This window comes from Tupaia chinensis, unplaced genomic scaffold (assembly GCF_000334495.1).
Source record: "Tupaia chinensis unplaced genomic scaffold, TupChi_1.0 Scaffold147123_1, whole genome shotgun sequence".
Classification (NCBI taxonomy): Eukaryota; Metazoa; Chordata; class Mammalia; order Scandentia; family Tupaiidae; genus Tupaia; species Tupaia belangeri.
This window is the reverse complement of record NW_006206975.1, coordinates 598,569-615,798: the sequence shown is the minus strand read 5'-3', so window position 1 is coordinate 615,798 and position 17,230 is coordinate 598,569. Positions and strand designations below refer to the sequence as shown.

Sequence of the window (17,230 nt, the reverse complement as noted above, 5' to 3'; positions counted from 1 at the left end):
ATATATATATATGTTTTATATACATGTATATATATATAATTACAGAAGATGCTGTTCTCTCATTTCCACATCTTCCTCTTCTTTTTTTTCCCTTTTTTTGGAGAGGTTTTTGCTATAGGGTCCGTGCGCTCGCCAGAAAGACAGAGAGAGATAGAGAGATAGAAAGCGAGAAATCACCCCCCGGGGGGATGGCCACGCCACAATCCTTTCTCCTCCACTCTCCTCTCGAGATCTTGGAAACGCACGCACGCGCGCCCGGCTTCAGTTTTAAGCCACCGGGTCCGGGACGCAAACCGCGGTCGACTAAGTGGGAGTCCAGCAACATAGCCATTATGCTAACTGCTGGTCCCATCTTCCTCTTCTTCAATACCTCCGATATAAAGGACATTATTACACCTTACTAAAACTTCACCCAGACAATGCTCCATCTATGTATTTTTCTGTATTTGCAAGCTACATGTGCATATAGCCATCTGTAGATACCAGGTAGCCCTTATACTTCATTCTCCACTTGAGTTTCACCCTCACTAACTTTCCTGTTACTCCATTGAGGGAAGGTTTAGGTTGAGAGGTAAGCTCATTGCAATAACAGGAGAACGCTGCAGGCTCCTCACCACCGACCGTGCTGTTGCTGGTCCTGAGTGACTGGAGCAACTATGGTAGGCCTTAAGTCTAGTAGCTTTGTCCTTACTCTGTCACTCTTTGAAACGTTTCACAATCTTTAAGAATACCTAAGGAGGGACCAGCAGATGGTGTAATGGTTACATCGTTGGACTCTCATGTCATCACTGCAGTTGGAGTCTTGGACCCCATGACTTAAAACTCATGTTGTGCGGATGTGCATGTGTGCCCAAAATCCCAACAGGAGACTGGAGGAGAAGGGATTGTGGTGTGGCCATCTGCCTTGGGGGCTGATTTCTCGCTTCCAGTCTCTCTAGCAAGTGCACGCACCCTATAGTAAAAATCTCTCTTCTAAAAAAAAGAATACCTCAGGATATTGCAGTATGACCATCTCCCCCTTGGGAGGGTGACTTCTCATTTTTCCTCTCTGTCTCTCTCTAGTGAGCACACGTGGCCTATGGCAGAAACTTTAAAAAGGCAATAATACATCAGGGCCAGCCCATGTCCTGGTCGTTAAGGGTGTTGGACCCTATTTGGCCAGTTGTGTGACTTGACGCCCAGCAGGTGTGGTTCAAGCCCAGCAGCTTAAAGAACATCTTGCATACATATGTGTGCATATGTCCAAAATTTTAAAGGAGAGAAAGGCAGACTAGCAGGGATTGTGGCATGACCATGAGCCACGGAGAGGTCCTTTCTCAATTTCTCACTCTCTCTTTGTCTCTGGCAAGCATACATGCCCTCTGGCGAGAATTTTTTAAAAAGGAAAAAGAATATATCGTCTTTACTTCTATTTATTTGTTAGTCCGCGGTTATGTTGCTTACAGAAAAACTGAAACTGAATGATTTATAAAGAATAGAGGTTTATTTGACTCACAGTATTGGCTGAAAAGTCCAAAGGCCAGGGCTTGCTTGGGCTGCCTATGTTACAAACATAGCAAACAGAAGCAGAGAGGATGGTAGTTACATGCAGAGAAAGCTAAATGATGGGTAGCCAGCTTCCTTATATAACAATTCACTCTTAGGAAACTAACCTTCTTTCATGAAAGCTAGTACTCCATTCATCTTGACAGACATTAATCCATTCACAAGGGCTTACCTTACCCTCTGTGATCCAATCACCACCTACTAGGCCTTAACTTAGTAGGCCTTATGCCATTTTATTGCTTTATACTAGGGACCACATTCCAAACCATGAACCTTTGTGGGGGAAACCATTATGGAAACCTTAGTAGTCATGTGTGAGATGTAGCGATTTTTAAAAATTCATGTATGATGGCTTTCTGAAAATTTTATCCCGAGGCTCAGGTACTCGCGTGTGTAATACTGATAGAATAATAGGTTTTTTCTTTTTATTTGTCTTACATGAGTCATTTGCTACATCTTTTAAAGTCTTACTTGAAAGTCTAACTTGCATAATTATGAGGTCATTCCCTAAGAGTAACTAAATCAGTTAAATTTTGTGATTCTCTTTTTCATTGAGTCAGGTGACCTGTGAGCATTCAGGTCTAGGACTGGTTTCAAGCGCATGCGTCTTCCCTCAAACAGTGCTTAAAATTAAGAAATTGAGTGTTCTGTAATAGACGAGACTACAAAGACTCGGGTATAGTCATTCCTTCATTTCTTTTTCTTCTTTTTTCTTAAATTTTTTTATTTAAAATTTTTTTTTTGTTTTTACTATAGGGCATGTGCGCTCTTTGGAGAAAGAAAGAGGGAAAGTAAGAAATTATCCACCAGAAGGGATGGCCATACCACAATCCCTTTTCTATTCTCTTCTTGGGATTTTGTGCACACACAAGTCTAGCGTGTTTTTTAAGCTGCTGGGTCTAGGACTTGAACCACGCAGCTGGCCATGTGAGATCTAGCGCCTTAATCTCTGCCACCTACTGGCCTTCATTACTTCATTTCTAATGGATTGCTTTTGGTGTAAACATTAATAGCTTCAGATTTAAGACTAGTACGTTGAAAGTAACATAGTAGTTAGATATTTAACAAGAGCAAAGCTATTTTAATGTCTCTTAGCTGTGCTGTGGTATACTTTTAGAGATTATCTGTTTATTCCCTTTTCTTCTATTTACCGCAGGTGTATATTTGCTCTGTGTGCCAAAATGTTTTCTGTGTGGACTGCGATGTTTTTGTTCATGATTCTCTTCACTGTTGTCCTGGGTGTATTCATAAGATTCCAGCCCCTTCAGGTATTTGATTCCAGTATGCAGTACACATTGTATGTTGTAAAAAGAAATTTACAATCATAAATAAAATAACACAGCTATAAATAAAGTAACAAGCTCCAGTTAAAACATGAAGAATATTTTGAAAAGAAAATCTAATTTAAGATAAATTTTGCTAAGAAAATGTAATATTTTACTAAATGTTTTATTTGTGTCCTGTCATAGAAATGCCTGGAATTGATGGTACTTTATTCTATTAATTTTATTTTCTATTATTTAGAGTCATAATGTTCTCAAAGTTCTTATGCAGTATTATTATTATACATATAAATTACATGTAATGATTAAATTGATGTGATCATTTTATTGTTTTATTAAAATTTCAGAATCTTGATTTTATTTAGTGTAAGAAGAAAATAAGTGTAAATATAAATTCAGAGTGAGATGGAAATTAATCAGTGCTAATGAAATTAATACATACGAAATAATATACTACTACATTCACCAAAGAGGTTTTTTTAGGCTTAAGTAGTTATAAAATCAACGCATCTGAAATAATTTGTAGTTATGACCAACAGTCTGCTTAGATTAAACACCGAAACTCACAAGACTGCTACGACCACACTTGGCACCAGTTAAAAGGATTTTTACATTTGCTTGAGGACGTGTGTGCTTGCTGCTGGTGAGGGTGGGTTGAGGGGTATGGAGACAGAAAGTAAGAAAGGATGCCCCATAGGGAATGGTTGTGCTGCAATCCCTCTTCTCTGTTTTTCCTTCCTTTTGAGATTTTGCCCAGTATATTTTTCAAACCACCAGGTCATGGATTCAAACCATGTCGTTGACGGTGTGAGATCCAGCCACCTTAACCACCAAGCCATAGGCTGGCCCAACTTAAAAGAATATTAAACATAACAACAACTTGCCAGCTGAGCAGCATCAAACAGTCCTCACTGGTGCGGACTCCTTTAGCAGTTCACCTAGCAGATCAGGAGCAAGGAGCAGAGGTCCTCCACAGGCACCAAGGAGCCAAAATCTCTTTTAACAATTACATAAGCACAGCTTCCCTTAAGTGACCTGTCCATTTCTAGAGTAACCACACTCAAGAAAGGCTAAACCACTAGGTCTTCATCAAATTATTTGTTGTACATCCCAATCTAAATACAATATAGCAATCAGAAATCATTTTTACTATCAGCAAAGTTGCCTAGAAAGCATTTGACATTCTTACCTTTGTTGATTACCATGGTAACAGAGTTAGAAAGCTTAACTAAAGATGAGATTCAAATTAAGTTAAGCAAAAACCCTTTCGTTCTTATATGATAAATCATTACTTTAAAGCTCACTCTGTAAGGGCAGGCCCTGAACCTAGTAGTTAAAGGAGCCAGATCCTGCATGCCTGCCATACTTCAAAGCCCAGCTATGATAGCTTGAAAAACATACCAGGCATGTGTACCAGCATGCCCCAAATCCCAACAGGAAGGAGAAATGGAGGAGCAGGGATTGTGATGTGGCCATGCCCCATTGGTGGGTGCTTTATCTCTCTCTCTCTCTCTCTGGTAAGTGGATGCACCATTTGATAATTTAAAGTATATGTATATAAATTTATACATACATATTTTTAAAATCTTACTCTGTAATAATTGGTAAAGTATTTTACTTAATGGAATATTTCTAATACCAACACTGTGGTTGATTGGTCTCTAAGGCTGGTTTACTGTATAGTTCAGGCTAATGAAGCCACGGTTGTGTCTATTTCCTGTTACCCTCACCGCATGTCATACACAGGGACTATTTAAATGAATCTTTCTCAACTTCCTACTCTGTGTTACTAGAGAAACTTACAGGAAAATGTATGGTGAAGTCCATGCTTTAGGTTCAATGTAGACATGTCATTCTAGGCAGAACTCTTCAAGGTATACTCTACTTGAGAGTGAGTTGGGACCAGCAGACCGCGTAATGGTTACATCACTGGACTCCCATGTAGTTGACTATGGTTTGAATCCCGGAACTATTGGCTTGAAACTCATGCCAGGCACATGTGCATGCATGCCCAAAATCCAGAGAGGAGAATGGAGAAGGGATTGCAGCACAGCCATCTCCCTTGGAGGGTCATTTATTGCTTTATGTCTCTCTGGAAAGTACACATGCCCTATGGCAAAATATCTCCAAAAAAAAAAAAAATAGTGACTCAGGTTTCCATAGCAAAAATATGTATTTTATTATCACACTAGATTTTATTTCACTATGAAATATGGAATATTTTTTTTTTTTTGCTATAGGCACATGCGCTCGCCAGAAAGAGACAGACAGAAAGCGATAAATCACCCCTCCCAGGGGGGACGGCACACTGCAATCCCTTCTCCTCCATTCTCTTGGGATCTTGGGCACGCACACACACGCACCCAGCATGAGTTTACACCGGGTCTGGGACTCGAACCGCTGTCGACTTCATGAGAGTTCAGCGACATAGCCATTATGCCAACTGCTGGTCCCTGAAATTTTGGATTTGATAAATAGTTCTTAGTGAGAAACATTGTCAGTAAAGACAATATAATCCCCTCCTAGAGAGTCTATTCCAACAATCTTGGGTGAAACCCAGGAATATGGATTTCTTAAAACACACACATACATAACAACATAGTATGACCAGACTAATGGGAGTTTCTCTCAAAAATTATATTACCTCGGGAACCAGCAGTTAGCGTAATGGCTATGTCGCTGGACTCCCACATAGTTGACCGCGGTTCACATCCTGGACCCAGTGGCTTAAAACTCACGCTGGGCGCATGTGCGTGTGTGCCCAAGATCCCGAGAGGAGAATGGAGGAGAAGGGATTGAGGCGTGACCATCCCCCCTGGGGGGTGATTTCTCGCTTTCTGTTTCTCTGTCTCTCTCTGTCTGTCTGGCGAGCGCATGCGCCCTATAGGGAAAACCTCTCCAAAAAAAAAAAAGAAGAATCATATTACCTGCACTTAGACTCTTTGGCACTATATGAAAACAAATTTCAGCTATGAGGAACCTGTTAAATGCTATCCTTTTCCTTCTGCTCTATCAACACAAGTATTAGTGGTGGGCCAGCCAGTTGGCATGGTGGTTAAAGTGACTGGATCCCACATGACTGACTGTGCAGTTTGAGTTCCTGGGCATGAAAAACACTCTGGGCCATGTGTATGGGATGTGCCCCATTGAGGGGGTGCTTTCTCCCTCTTCCTCTCTCTCTACCTTTCCCTAGGTAGTTCATGTACCCTCTGGTGATTACAACCTGTCCCCCCCCACCCCCGCAAAGAAAAACAAAACCCACAAACTTCCTTTTTAAATTATTTATTTAATTTTATTTGTTGTTATTTTTAACTTGACCAGAGAGAAGAAAAGTGAGAAAGCAAGCTGACAGGTCTGGAACAAGAGCTGCAGTCGCTCATGTGGAAGTTTAGCACTTTAACCACCACACCACCTGCCGGCCCTCCAAACTTACTTTTTTAATGAAACAAAACATTGACATGACAAAATAATTATGGGCCAGCAGGGCTTCTGCTGGTCAGAATGGCAGTGGGAAAAAACTGAAAGGATTTTACAAGATTTTCCAGTACTTGATACCTTCCTCATGTTGTGGTCTTGTCCATGTTCAGCTGTCTGTGTGCTAATAATGGTTGGCAAATTTGTAAGATGAAGTAACTTCATGAGTGGCAAGAAGGAAAGGGTGTGACCAGCTTTTGGGTAGTGGGTTAGTGGAATACCAAGACAGAATTTAGGAGAAAAGTTTGAGTCCATGGGGCCTATAGTAAGGAAGAAAAGGGCACAGGAGGTTGTCACACTTCTGAGAGTAGTCTTAGGTGTGCCCTAGTACTCCTTTTGGGTCTAGGTCTATAAGGACAGAGGGTTCATTATTTGCACGGTATATAATTCTGTTTTGGAGAGAGGTATTACCAGATGGGCTGGGATTCTACTGGGGTCCTTATGAGATTAAAATTTTTGATTTCACGTGACTGAATTGAGTCCCACCTCAGACTAGGACCCTGCAAACAGTATAGAGTTTATTCATTCATTAATTCACTTAGCAAACCTTGAGAGGACATAAACCCTAACCTCATGGATCTGTGAAACTCCCAGTCTAAAAAAGCAGGAAGCTGGATGGTGGTGCAGCAGCCGTAGAACAGGCTGCTCTGCCAGTCCAAACCATATGGAAAGGTTCTGGGTTCCTACCTGGAGACTTCTCTGACTAGGTCAGGGCACACATGCCCCTGAAATGGAGCTGGCTGAGGCTGGGCTGGATCATAACATCAAGATCCAATGGAGGGACCAGCAGTTAACATAATGACTGTGTTGCTGGACTCCCATGTAGTCGACTGCGGTTCGCGTCCCAGACCGGGCGGCTTAAACATGCCCGGCGTGTGTGCGTGCGTGCCCAAGATCCTGAGAGGAGAATGGAGGAGAAGGGATTGTGGCATGGCCATCCCCCTTGGGGGGTGATTTCTTGCTTTCTGTCTCTCTTGTCTCTCTGTCTTTCTGGTGAGCGCACGCGCCCTATAGCAAAAACCTCTCCAAAAAAAAAAAAAGAAGATCCAATGGAGTTGCTGCCTCCTCCTTTCTCTGTCAGAAAAAGTAAATAAATTTTAAAAAGTTAAAAAAATAAAAGTTTCGTAAAATCCATGTGAAAGTGTTATCAATATGCCCAGTGCCATGGAAGTAGAAAGGAGAAGCTGTTCAGTGGGTTTGGATGCAGCTCAGATGTCTAAAGGGGCCTGGCAGGTAATGCGGGCAAGTGAAAAGGCACCAGAGTAATATAGCATGGTGGCATCTGCAAAGCACTTGTCCCATCCAAAGGAGGCAGCCTCTGAGCTGCTGGGGTCCAGAGGTAGAAGAGGGATACAATTTTCACTGTATATCTTTTTGTACCTTTTGAATTTTATACATATGCATTTGTTACCTAGTTCAAAAAATATAAAAGTTTTTAGAATGAGGTAACCCTTATTCAGCTGCAGTCTGTGTGGTAATGGAGGTCCTCTGTTGCTGCATAGCTTGATATTTAAAGAAAAGCTAAAAAACTGGATTTTTTCAAAAAGAGATTTTTGCTAAAGAGTGTGTGCACTTGCTGGAGAGGAAGTGAATCACACCCTACTCCCTGGGTGGGATAGCCATACTGCAACCCCTTCACTATTTTCCTCATGGGGTTTTGGGCACGTATGCACATGTGCCTCGTGTGTTTCAAGTGTCTGGGTCTAGGACTTAAACTGTGGTTGGCCATGTGCGGGTCCAGTGCCTCAACCACTGCACTGGCTCCAAACTCTGGATTTTTAAAGTGAATTCTCGGGGGCTGGCAGGTGATATGGTGGTCAAGGGTGCTGGACTTATGTCTAACTGCAGTTCAGGTCCTAAACCTGGTGACTTGGTTTCTCATTTTCTCTCTCTCGCTTTCTCTCTTGCTCTCTCCCTCTCTCTGTCCCTCTCTGGTCAAATTAAAATAAATAAATAAATGGATAAATAAATAAAATAAGTCTTTAAAAAAAGTGGGGGCTGGCAGGTGTCATGGTGATTGAGGCACTGAACTTCCACATGGCCAACCACAGTTCAGGTCCTGAACCTGGTGGCTTACCTTCTCACTCTCCCTTTCTCTCTGTCTCTGTCTGGTCAAAACTGAAGAAGAAGAAGAAATAAAATTAAAAATAAATAATTCCTTTTTTAAAATTTTAAAAATTTTTAGTGAATTCTCTGAAGTTTTGAATGTTGACGTTTAATTTATGGGCTAAATGGAATTTATCTTTGGGTCACGAGTTTACCAACAGCAGCCTGGCCTGTCTCTTCTCTGTACTTTATCGTTGGGGCAGATAATCTTTTGCCTTTCAGGTTGTACAGTTTCTTGGTATTTGGCCCTCTTAGGGGATAATTCAGGACAGGCTTGAGGCATTAAGAATTGACTCTTTGGGACTAGGAGTTAGTGTAATGGCTATGTCACTGGACTCTCATGTAGTCAACTGCAGTTTGAGTCCAGCTTGTTATTGATTATAAGAAAGAGAAAAAAAAAGAGTTGTCTGCCTTCAAGACAAGGTAACTAGTGATATTAGTCAGAAAATACAGGATAAGGAGGAAGTTTGTCAAGAGATTAGTTTTACATACTTTGAATTTGAGATGCTAATATCACAGTTAGCCTGGGGATGTTCAATGTTATGTATTTCTGGAATGCCGCAAAGAGGCATGAGTGCAAGATTTGGATTCCATAGTGTGATAGCTAACTTTTTTTTTTTTTGGAGAGATTTTCACTGTAGGGCGCGTGCGCTCGCCAGACAGACAGAGAGAGACATAGAGACAGAAAGCGAGAAATCACCCCCCAGGGGGGATGGTCACGCCGCAATCCCTTCTCCTCCATTCTCCTCTCGCTTGGGCACGCACGCACGCACACGCGCCCAGCGTGAGTTTTAAGCCACTGGGTCCGGGACACGAACCGCGGTCGACTACGTGGGAGTCCAGTGACATAGCCATTACGCTAACTGCTGGTTCCCCGGAAGAGGAATCTTTTAAAGATCCCTGAAATCAGTGATTCTTGATGTGTTACTTGAATAAATAGCACATGTATCACCTGAGAACTCATTAGAAATAATGTATTTTTTGGGGCCGGCAGGTAGCGTGGTGGTTAAAGGTGTTGGACTCCCACATAGTCGACTGAGGTTCAAGTCCGGGACCTGGTGGCTTGCTTTCTCTCTCCTCCTCCCTTCTCTCTCTCTCTCTCACTCTCTCACTCTCTCTCTTTCTTCCTCTCTGGTCATATTAAAATAAATACATAAATAAATAAAGTTCAATAAAATAATTATTTTTAAAAAAAGAAATAATGTATTTTTCGGCCCCATCATAGATCTATTGAAGCAGAACTTGGGACTGATCTGGCAATCTGTGCTTTAATTAAATCCTTCAGGTAATTATGACAAATCCTAAAGTAGGAGAGAGACAGTCTCTTTGTTTATTATGAAAGGACATGGAAATAGGGCCTTATAGGGCCAGAAGGTGGCGTAGTGGAGGCAGCTGATTCCACATGGCTGACTATGCAGTTCCAGTCCCAGACACAGAAGTTTGAGAAACACTCTGGTATGTGTGCGTTCATGCCCAGGATCTCAAAAAGAGAAATAGAGAAGAAAGGATTGTGGCCAAACCCCATTGGGAATGTGCTTTCTCACTTTCCCTCTCTGTCTCTCTATCTCTCTGGTGAATGTGCTCTGGCAAAATGAAACAAAATAAGACAAAACAAAACAAAAAAACAGGGTCTTACAGGCTCCGCTGCAGTATCAGGTACTGATTGACACTAATGTTCAACAGGCTGGGGTCTGTTTGTTTGGGAAGCCCAGGTTTGAATCCTGGGCCACCCTGAAAGCCAAGCATAGTGTCAGACACCTGTAATCCCAAATATTCAGAAGACTAAGATGGGGATCACAACATAGCAAGACCCTGTTTGGAAGGGGTGGGATTCGATTCTGATAGTAGAATTCTACTGAACCAAATTAAAAAAAAAAAAAGAGAGAGAGAGAGAATTCTTCCCAACCTTTGAAAAATTAACACGTTGGGACCAACAGTTGGCGTAGTGGCTTATATTGCAGTCCTCCATTTTTCTCTCAGGATTTTCAGTACACTCGCATACACACCTAAAGTGTTTTTTAAACCACTGCTTCTGGACCTCACACCACTTGATCATGGGGAATCAGTCACCTTAATCTTTGCACCACCTGCTAGCCCAAAGTGCTTCCATTTTTAAGTGAGGAATTCCATGCCTTTTGACAGTATGCATACCCCTGCAGTGACCACCACAATTGGGAGGGAACATTTCAGCGCCCTGAATGCTTCTCTGTAGGTGGCCCTCCCTGGGACCTCCAGCTCCACATAACCTTGGTCTGTTTTCTATCACTGTAGATAAATTTTGCCTGTTTGTTACATACCATTTGTTATTTCTTTTCACATTTGTTTTTGTTTGTTTATATTTATGACATAGGATGCGTACACTCACTGGAGAGACAGAGACAGAGAGAGGGAAAGTGAGAAATCCCCCTAGGGAAGAGGGCCGCTCCACAATTCTTCATTTTCCTCTCGAGATTCTGGGCATGCTTGCACACGTGTCCAGAGTGATTTTCAAGGCACTGATCTAGAACTTGAACTGTGGTCGGCCATGTGGGAATCCAGCACCTTAACTATCATGCCACCTGCTGACATCCATACCATTTCTTTTTTACTATTCTTTTTCAGGGACCGCACATCCCATTTTTTTTTTTTTTTTTTTTTTTTGAGAGGTGTTTTCACCATAGGGCATGTGCGCTCACCAGACAGACAGACAGAGACAGAGAAACAGAAAGCGAGAAATCACCCCCCAGAGGGAATGGCCACACCGCAATCCCTTCTCCTCCATTCTCCTCTCGGGATCTTGGGCACGCATGCACACACGCCCGGCATGGGTTTTAAGCCACCAGGTCCGGGACGCCAACCGCAGCCAACTATGTGGGAGTCCAGTGACATAGCCATTACGCTAACTACTGGTTCCCCATACCATTTCTTATAAATTAAATTGTTCAGTACGTCTGACTTAGTTCGCTTAGTATAATGGTTTGAGATCTGTACATGTTGTGGCATATGGCAATAGTTTATTCCTTCTTACTGCCTTTATTTCATTGTACAGATACTTTGTTTATCCATTTGTTTATTCTCCAGTGGACATTGGGGTTGTTTCTGGTTATTTGGTTTTTATGAATAAAGTTGCTGTGAATATTCCTGTATAAATCTTTGTGTGTTCATGCGTTTTTATTTCTCTTGGATAAATACATAGGAATGGAATTGCTAGATTGAATGGTAAGTATATACGTAATTTTTTGTATGTGGACCAGCAGATGGCCAACCGCAGTTCAAGTCTCAGACTTGGAGGTTTAAAACTCACATCAGGCACGGATACGTGTGTGCTCAAGATCCCAGGAAGAGAAAGGATTGCGATGTGGTTATCTCTCTGGAGGCAGGTGGGGGGGGCTATTTCTTGCTTTCTGTCTCTCTGTCTCTCTTTGTCTTTCTGGCAACTGCACATGCCCTATAGCAAAAATCTGTCCAAACAAACAAACAAACAAAAAACTTTATATGATACCTGCAGAACAGTTCTTCCAATTTTGACATTTTATATACCCGGAAGTAGTATAGGAGGTTTCTCATTGCTCTGTACCCTCAACCAACAGTTGTTTTCTGCACTGTTTGGCAGAAATTGAAGGATCCAAAAAGATACAGTAATATGGAGGGCAAATGTACATACCAGAAACTGTGGGAGAGGAGTGGATAGTAAAGGGTGGATAGGAGGGACTGGGGACTCTGAATTGATACAAGATTATAAAATTCTGTGTTGAAATTGAAAAGGATATATATATATATATATATATATATAGTCATGTCCTTGATTGTTACATACTGTATATGTTCCTTGAAAAACATTATGTGCAACAGAGATGTACAGTAATTGAATGTAAATAATAAATCGTGTGTGTGTGTGTGTTTATTTGCACTCACCAGAGAGAGAGAGAGAGCAAGAGAGAGAAAGTGAGAAATCATCCACTGGGAGGATAGCTATGTTGTAATCCTCCATTTTACTCAGGATTATACACAAACACACACACAGACTCTTTAGTGTATAGGAAATGTATATAGAATAAGGGAGACCTTGGAGCCACCAAATACTTTATAATTTAAAAATGTACAGAATGGGCCAGTAGGAGGTTAAGGCTGGCTGCTCGGTTTCAGTCCCAGACCTGGTGGCTTGAGAATCAAACACTGGGTGCATGTGCATGCATGCCCAAAATCCAGAAAAGAGAATGGAGGAGAAGGGATTGCAACATGGCCATCATCCTGGGGATGGGGGTGGGATTTCTCAATTTCTCTCTCTCTTTCTCTCTGGTGAGTGCATGGGACCTACAGGGACAGAAAAGATTTGATAACTTTGCCAAAGAAAATACATGGATGATCAATCAGCCATTAAAGCCACAATGAGATACATAATATATGCTAAATGGCTAACATTTAAACCACCCTGTATGTGTGTACTTTTTGAGAGTTGAAAAATAATGTTAATTTTAAACTCAAAACAACAAATCCCTTCAGATTGGATAATAACCTGTATTCCAGTCCTTTGGGCATTTTTTTCCCCTTCCCATATAGATAAGATATTTAGATAGTTCCAGAAAGGGTGTGAAGAAGTTTTCAGTGTCACTAGAAGTAAGAGAAAAGTCACTTCAACTGATAAAGGCATCTACTAAAATGTTGTAACAAGCAGTATATTTAATGGCTAAACATTAGAAGGATTCATACCAAAGTCAAAAATAAGATGGGACCAGCAGGTGGTGTGGTGGTTAAGGCGCTGGATTCCCACATGGCCAACCATGGTTTGAGTCCCAGACCTGGTGGCTTGAAAATCACAACAAATAAATAAATAAATAAATGTTAAAAAAAAAAAAAAAAAAGATATTTCTGTTGTTACTATTTTTTAAAGAATTCGTTTTATTGGCACCAGCAGATGGCGTAATGACTATGTTGTTGGACTCCCATGTACTCGACCGCGGTTCAAGTCCTGGACCCAGTGGCTTAAACTCACGGCAGGCGCGTGTATGTGCGTGCCCAAGATCCCGAGAGGAGAATGGAGGAGAAGGAACTGTAGCATGGCCATCTCCCCCTGGGGGCTGATTTCTCGCTTTTTGTCTCTTTCTCTTTCTGTCTTTCTAGTGAGTGCATTTGCCCTATAGCAAAAACTTCTCCAAAAAAAAAGATTTTAACTTTATCTGTATTTATTTATTTTAATTTCACCGGAGAGGGACAGAGTGAGAGAAAGAAAATGAGAAAACAAGCCACCAGGTCCAGGACTTGAAACACAGTTTACCATGTGGGAGTCCAATGCCCTTAACCACTGTGCCACCTGCTGGCCCTGAGATCTGTTATTATTAACATTGCATTAGAGGATATAATCAGTGCAAAAACAAAACAAAAAAAAATAGAAGACAGAATTTTTGTAATATTTAGATAATACAAATACCTGTTCAGAAAATTTGAAGGGATTTATAACCATATATTAAAAATAAATCAGAAGTCTAATATCAATTAGCAAATTAATAATCCAATAAAAAAGTCACAAAATCTACAAAGTGCTGAAAGTGTCTAGGGTACAGATGTACAAGCAACATTATTGATGAAAAGTAAAGTTTTCAGGAGAGAATTATGGGCAGGAGGGTTAGCAATATCCTGGCACGGAGCTCCAGAAGCCCTGTGATTGATTTCCTGAGTGATAGGGGTGATACAGCTATTGTTGTGATATTTCATCTTAGTCTGTAGTTCTGACAAAAGAGCTGCTAAGATTCTTGGCTTCTCCAGAGTGATGAGCACCTTATTGTGTATTAGCAAGATGACTAGTGGCTGACAGCACCCAGACAACTTCAGGGTGGGGACTGGTCACCAGAAAGACCAAGGCAGGATTAGAGAGCTAGAACTTTCAGTTTCACCCCTTGACTTCTAGGGTTAAAGGGCTGGAGATGAACTTGACCACCAATGGTCAATAACTTAATCAACTATGCCAACCTGATGGTGCCTCCATAAACAATCCCTGAATGGGGCCAGCAGGTGGCATGGTGGTTTAGGTGCTGGACTCCCATGTGGCCAACTGTGGTTCAAGTCCCAGACCTGGCAACTTATTTTTTCACTTTCCCTCTCAATCTCTCTCTCCATCTTTTTTCGAGTGAGCACACACGCCCTATAGCAAATTAAAATAATAAATAAATAAATAAAACTAAATAAATATTTTTTTAAAAATCTTTGAACTACTAGGTGTAGAGCCTCTCTGGCTTGGTGAACACATCCACATGCCAGGAAAGTGGGACGCCCCAGACTCCACAGGGGCAGAAGCTCTGTGCTTGCTCAGGTCCTTTCGGGACCATACCCTAAACGCCTCTTCATCTGGCTGTTCATCTTTATCATTTGTACGATCCTTTCTAATAAAGTGGTAAACATACATAGTTTCCCTGAGTTCTGTGATCTCTTATGGCAAATTACCTAACCCAAGTAGAGGGTTTTTAGGAATCCACGATTTGTAGCCAAGTTGGACAAAAGTGTGTGGGGGGGCAATTTTGTGGGACTAACACTTTCACCTGTGGGGTCTGCACTAACTCTGGGTAGTGCCTGAGTTGAACTAAATTAATTGTAGGACACGTAATTGGTATCCACAGAGACCTGGAGAACTACTCAGTGTGGAAAACACACATTTGATGCCAGAGAAAAGGATTTTCTTAGAGGTTGTAAGAACAGCTTAGTTCTAATTATTGAAAATAAGCACACAATACTCTTGAAATGACTTTTAAAAGTATAAGCCCAGGGAACCAGTAGTTGACTCTATAAATAAATAAAAATAAAACTTGGGGGCCAGTGGATGGTGTGGTGGTTAAGGCGCTAGAATTCCCACGTGACTGATCACGGTTCAAGTCCTGAACCTGACTGCTTGCTCTCTCTCTCTCTCCCTCCCTCTCTTTCTCTGACAAAAACCCATGTGAAAAAATAATAATAAATAAGTGAATAAAATAATTAAAAAGATAAAAATAAATAAAACTCGGGGCAGCCTGTAGCTTGATGGTTAAGGCAGCTGACCCCACATGGCCAACCACCAGTTCAAGTCCAGAATCCAGCGGCTTAAGAAACACACCAGGTACGAGTGCTTAAATGCTCAAAATCCTCTCAGAGAGTACTACCTCAATTTCTCTGTTTCTCTCTCTCTCTCTTTCTCTGTGTCTTCTGTGCATGTGCCCTATAACAAAATTTTTCAAAAAACAAAACAACAAAAATACAATGATGTGAAAAGATCTATGCTTGGACATGGTAGTTTGAACTTTCATAACCCTAAGGATAAAATAGATTCTAAAATGTACCAGAAAGACAGAAACTGCCACCATCAGAGGAATAAGACCTACACTAGCACCATTAACTATTAACTGATCTTAACAAACTAGAATAAAATACTTCCTATTATGGGACTTGGTAGGTTTTGTAATTCTTTCTGGGTCCTGACTGAACTCTGTTGACCCAACCCTGTGGAGCATTTACTGGTGACATCTCTCTGCAATTTCCGGTTCTAGTTCCTCAAATATTTTCTTACTTCTTCCCATGAAAGGACAAAGAATACTCGTGCCTAAGCCACACTCTCTCCTTCCCTGGCCCGCTTAACATTTCCACTTGACTGGGATTCCTAATACACCTCTAGGTAAGTAAATTATCATCTCTGCCAAAGCTGCTTTTCCTTCACACCTAAACTATGACCCCTCCCCCCCCATTTTTCTCCCTCTTACTCTTCTCTCTTTGGAGGCAGGCTGACATGGAGGAAAGACAGACGCAGGAGTCACACAGTCTTGGGTTTAAATTCTAGCTCCATAACATGGTTGCCTCCAAGGCACTCAGCATTAGCAGTCAGAGAATATTAGAGCTGGAGAGGGACATGGAAATCATCTCTCTTCCCAGAAATGTCCTTGCGACCAGCCAAACTGACCACTGAATTTTTGTGTCAGTACACAACTGATCTCAGCTGGTCTGCTGCAACCCTGTACTCATTTATCTTGGGGGGAGGCCTGGAGTCTTGGTGTTGTCCATTGGCTAAACCCGAATGAAATGTACTAAACTAGTGGTTAATGTACCTGTGCTTTGGTGTGAGCCAAACGTGGGGTAAGGGAGACCAAGATGGAGGGTTTATACCAACTTGTTTTTGTTTTTAAGCCTGATTATGCATCCTGGTGATGCAGTTTTGGTCACCTGACCAGAGCAGTGAAAAAGACCCCTTCTCAGATGAGGTTGTTGTGTTCCTGAGAATGAAGTATCTAGGTGGCTCATTACCTAAAGATAAAGCACATCTTTCGGTAAGAAGTGTGACTAAGGCCCCGAAGAACTGCTCCTGATACTTCCCTCTGCTTTTTTTTTTTTCCCTCTGTACTTATCTTTACCTTTACTAAAGACTTATGTAAGTCCAATTGACCCTTGAACAATGCAGGGGATTAATGTAACTTTTGACTTCCCAAAAACTTTACTGATATCATACTGTTGACTAAAAACCTTACCAATAACACAGCTGATTAACACCTACTTTGTATGTTATATGTATTGTATATTATAATAAGCTGGAGAAAATAAAGTTTTATTAAGAAAACTATAAGGAAGAGAAAATACATTTATAGTACTAGATTTTCTAATACATTTGTTGAAAAAAATCTATAAGAGTCAGCAGGCAGTGTGGTGGCTAAAGCACTGAACTCTTACATGGGACCATGGTTTGAGTTCTGGATCTGGCAACTTGCTTTCTCTCTCTCTCTCTTGCTCTCACTCTCTCTTTCTCTCTCTGGTGAGCACATGTGCCCTGTAGCAAATTTTAAGAATAAAATTAAAGGGACCAGCAGTTAGCGTAATGGCTATGTCGCTGGACT

At 41.3% G+C, this 17,230-nt stretch overlaps 2 protein-coding genes across 5 annotated transcripts in view; both read left to right on the top strand.

The window, feature by feature from the left end:
• The window catches only part of GTF2H2 (general transcription factor IIH subunit 2), a 46,451-nt gene that overhangs the window by 23,973 nt on the left and 5,248 nt on the right, over positions 1-17,230 (top strand). For 3 of the 4 annotated variants that reach the window (XM_014584566.2, XM_014584567.2, XM_027768683.1), the window contains 2 exons: positions 2,702-2,813; positions 6,150-7,037. In XM_014584566.2, the coding sequence (XP_014440052.1) occupies positions 2,702-2,813; positions 6,150-6,220 (183 nt within the window). In that variant the 3' untranslated portion in view covers positions 6,221-7,037. Of the gene's footprint in view, positions 1-2,701; positions 2,814-6,149; positions 7,038-17,230 lie in introns of those variants that run through there. The other variant, XM_027768682.1, reaches the window with a different exon arrangement.
• NAIP (NLR family apoptosis inhibitory protein) overlaps positions 15,907-17,230 on the top strand; it is a 50,058-nt gene continuing 48,734 nt past the window's right edge. The window contains exon 1 of the mRNA XM_014584569.2: positions 15,907-16,023. The gene's annotated coding sequence lies outside the window, so the exon portion shown is untranslated. The remainder of the gene's footprint in view (positions 16,024-17,230) is intronic.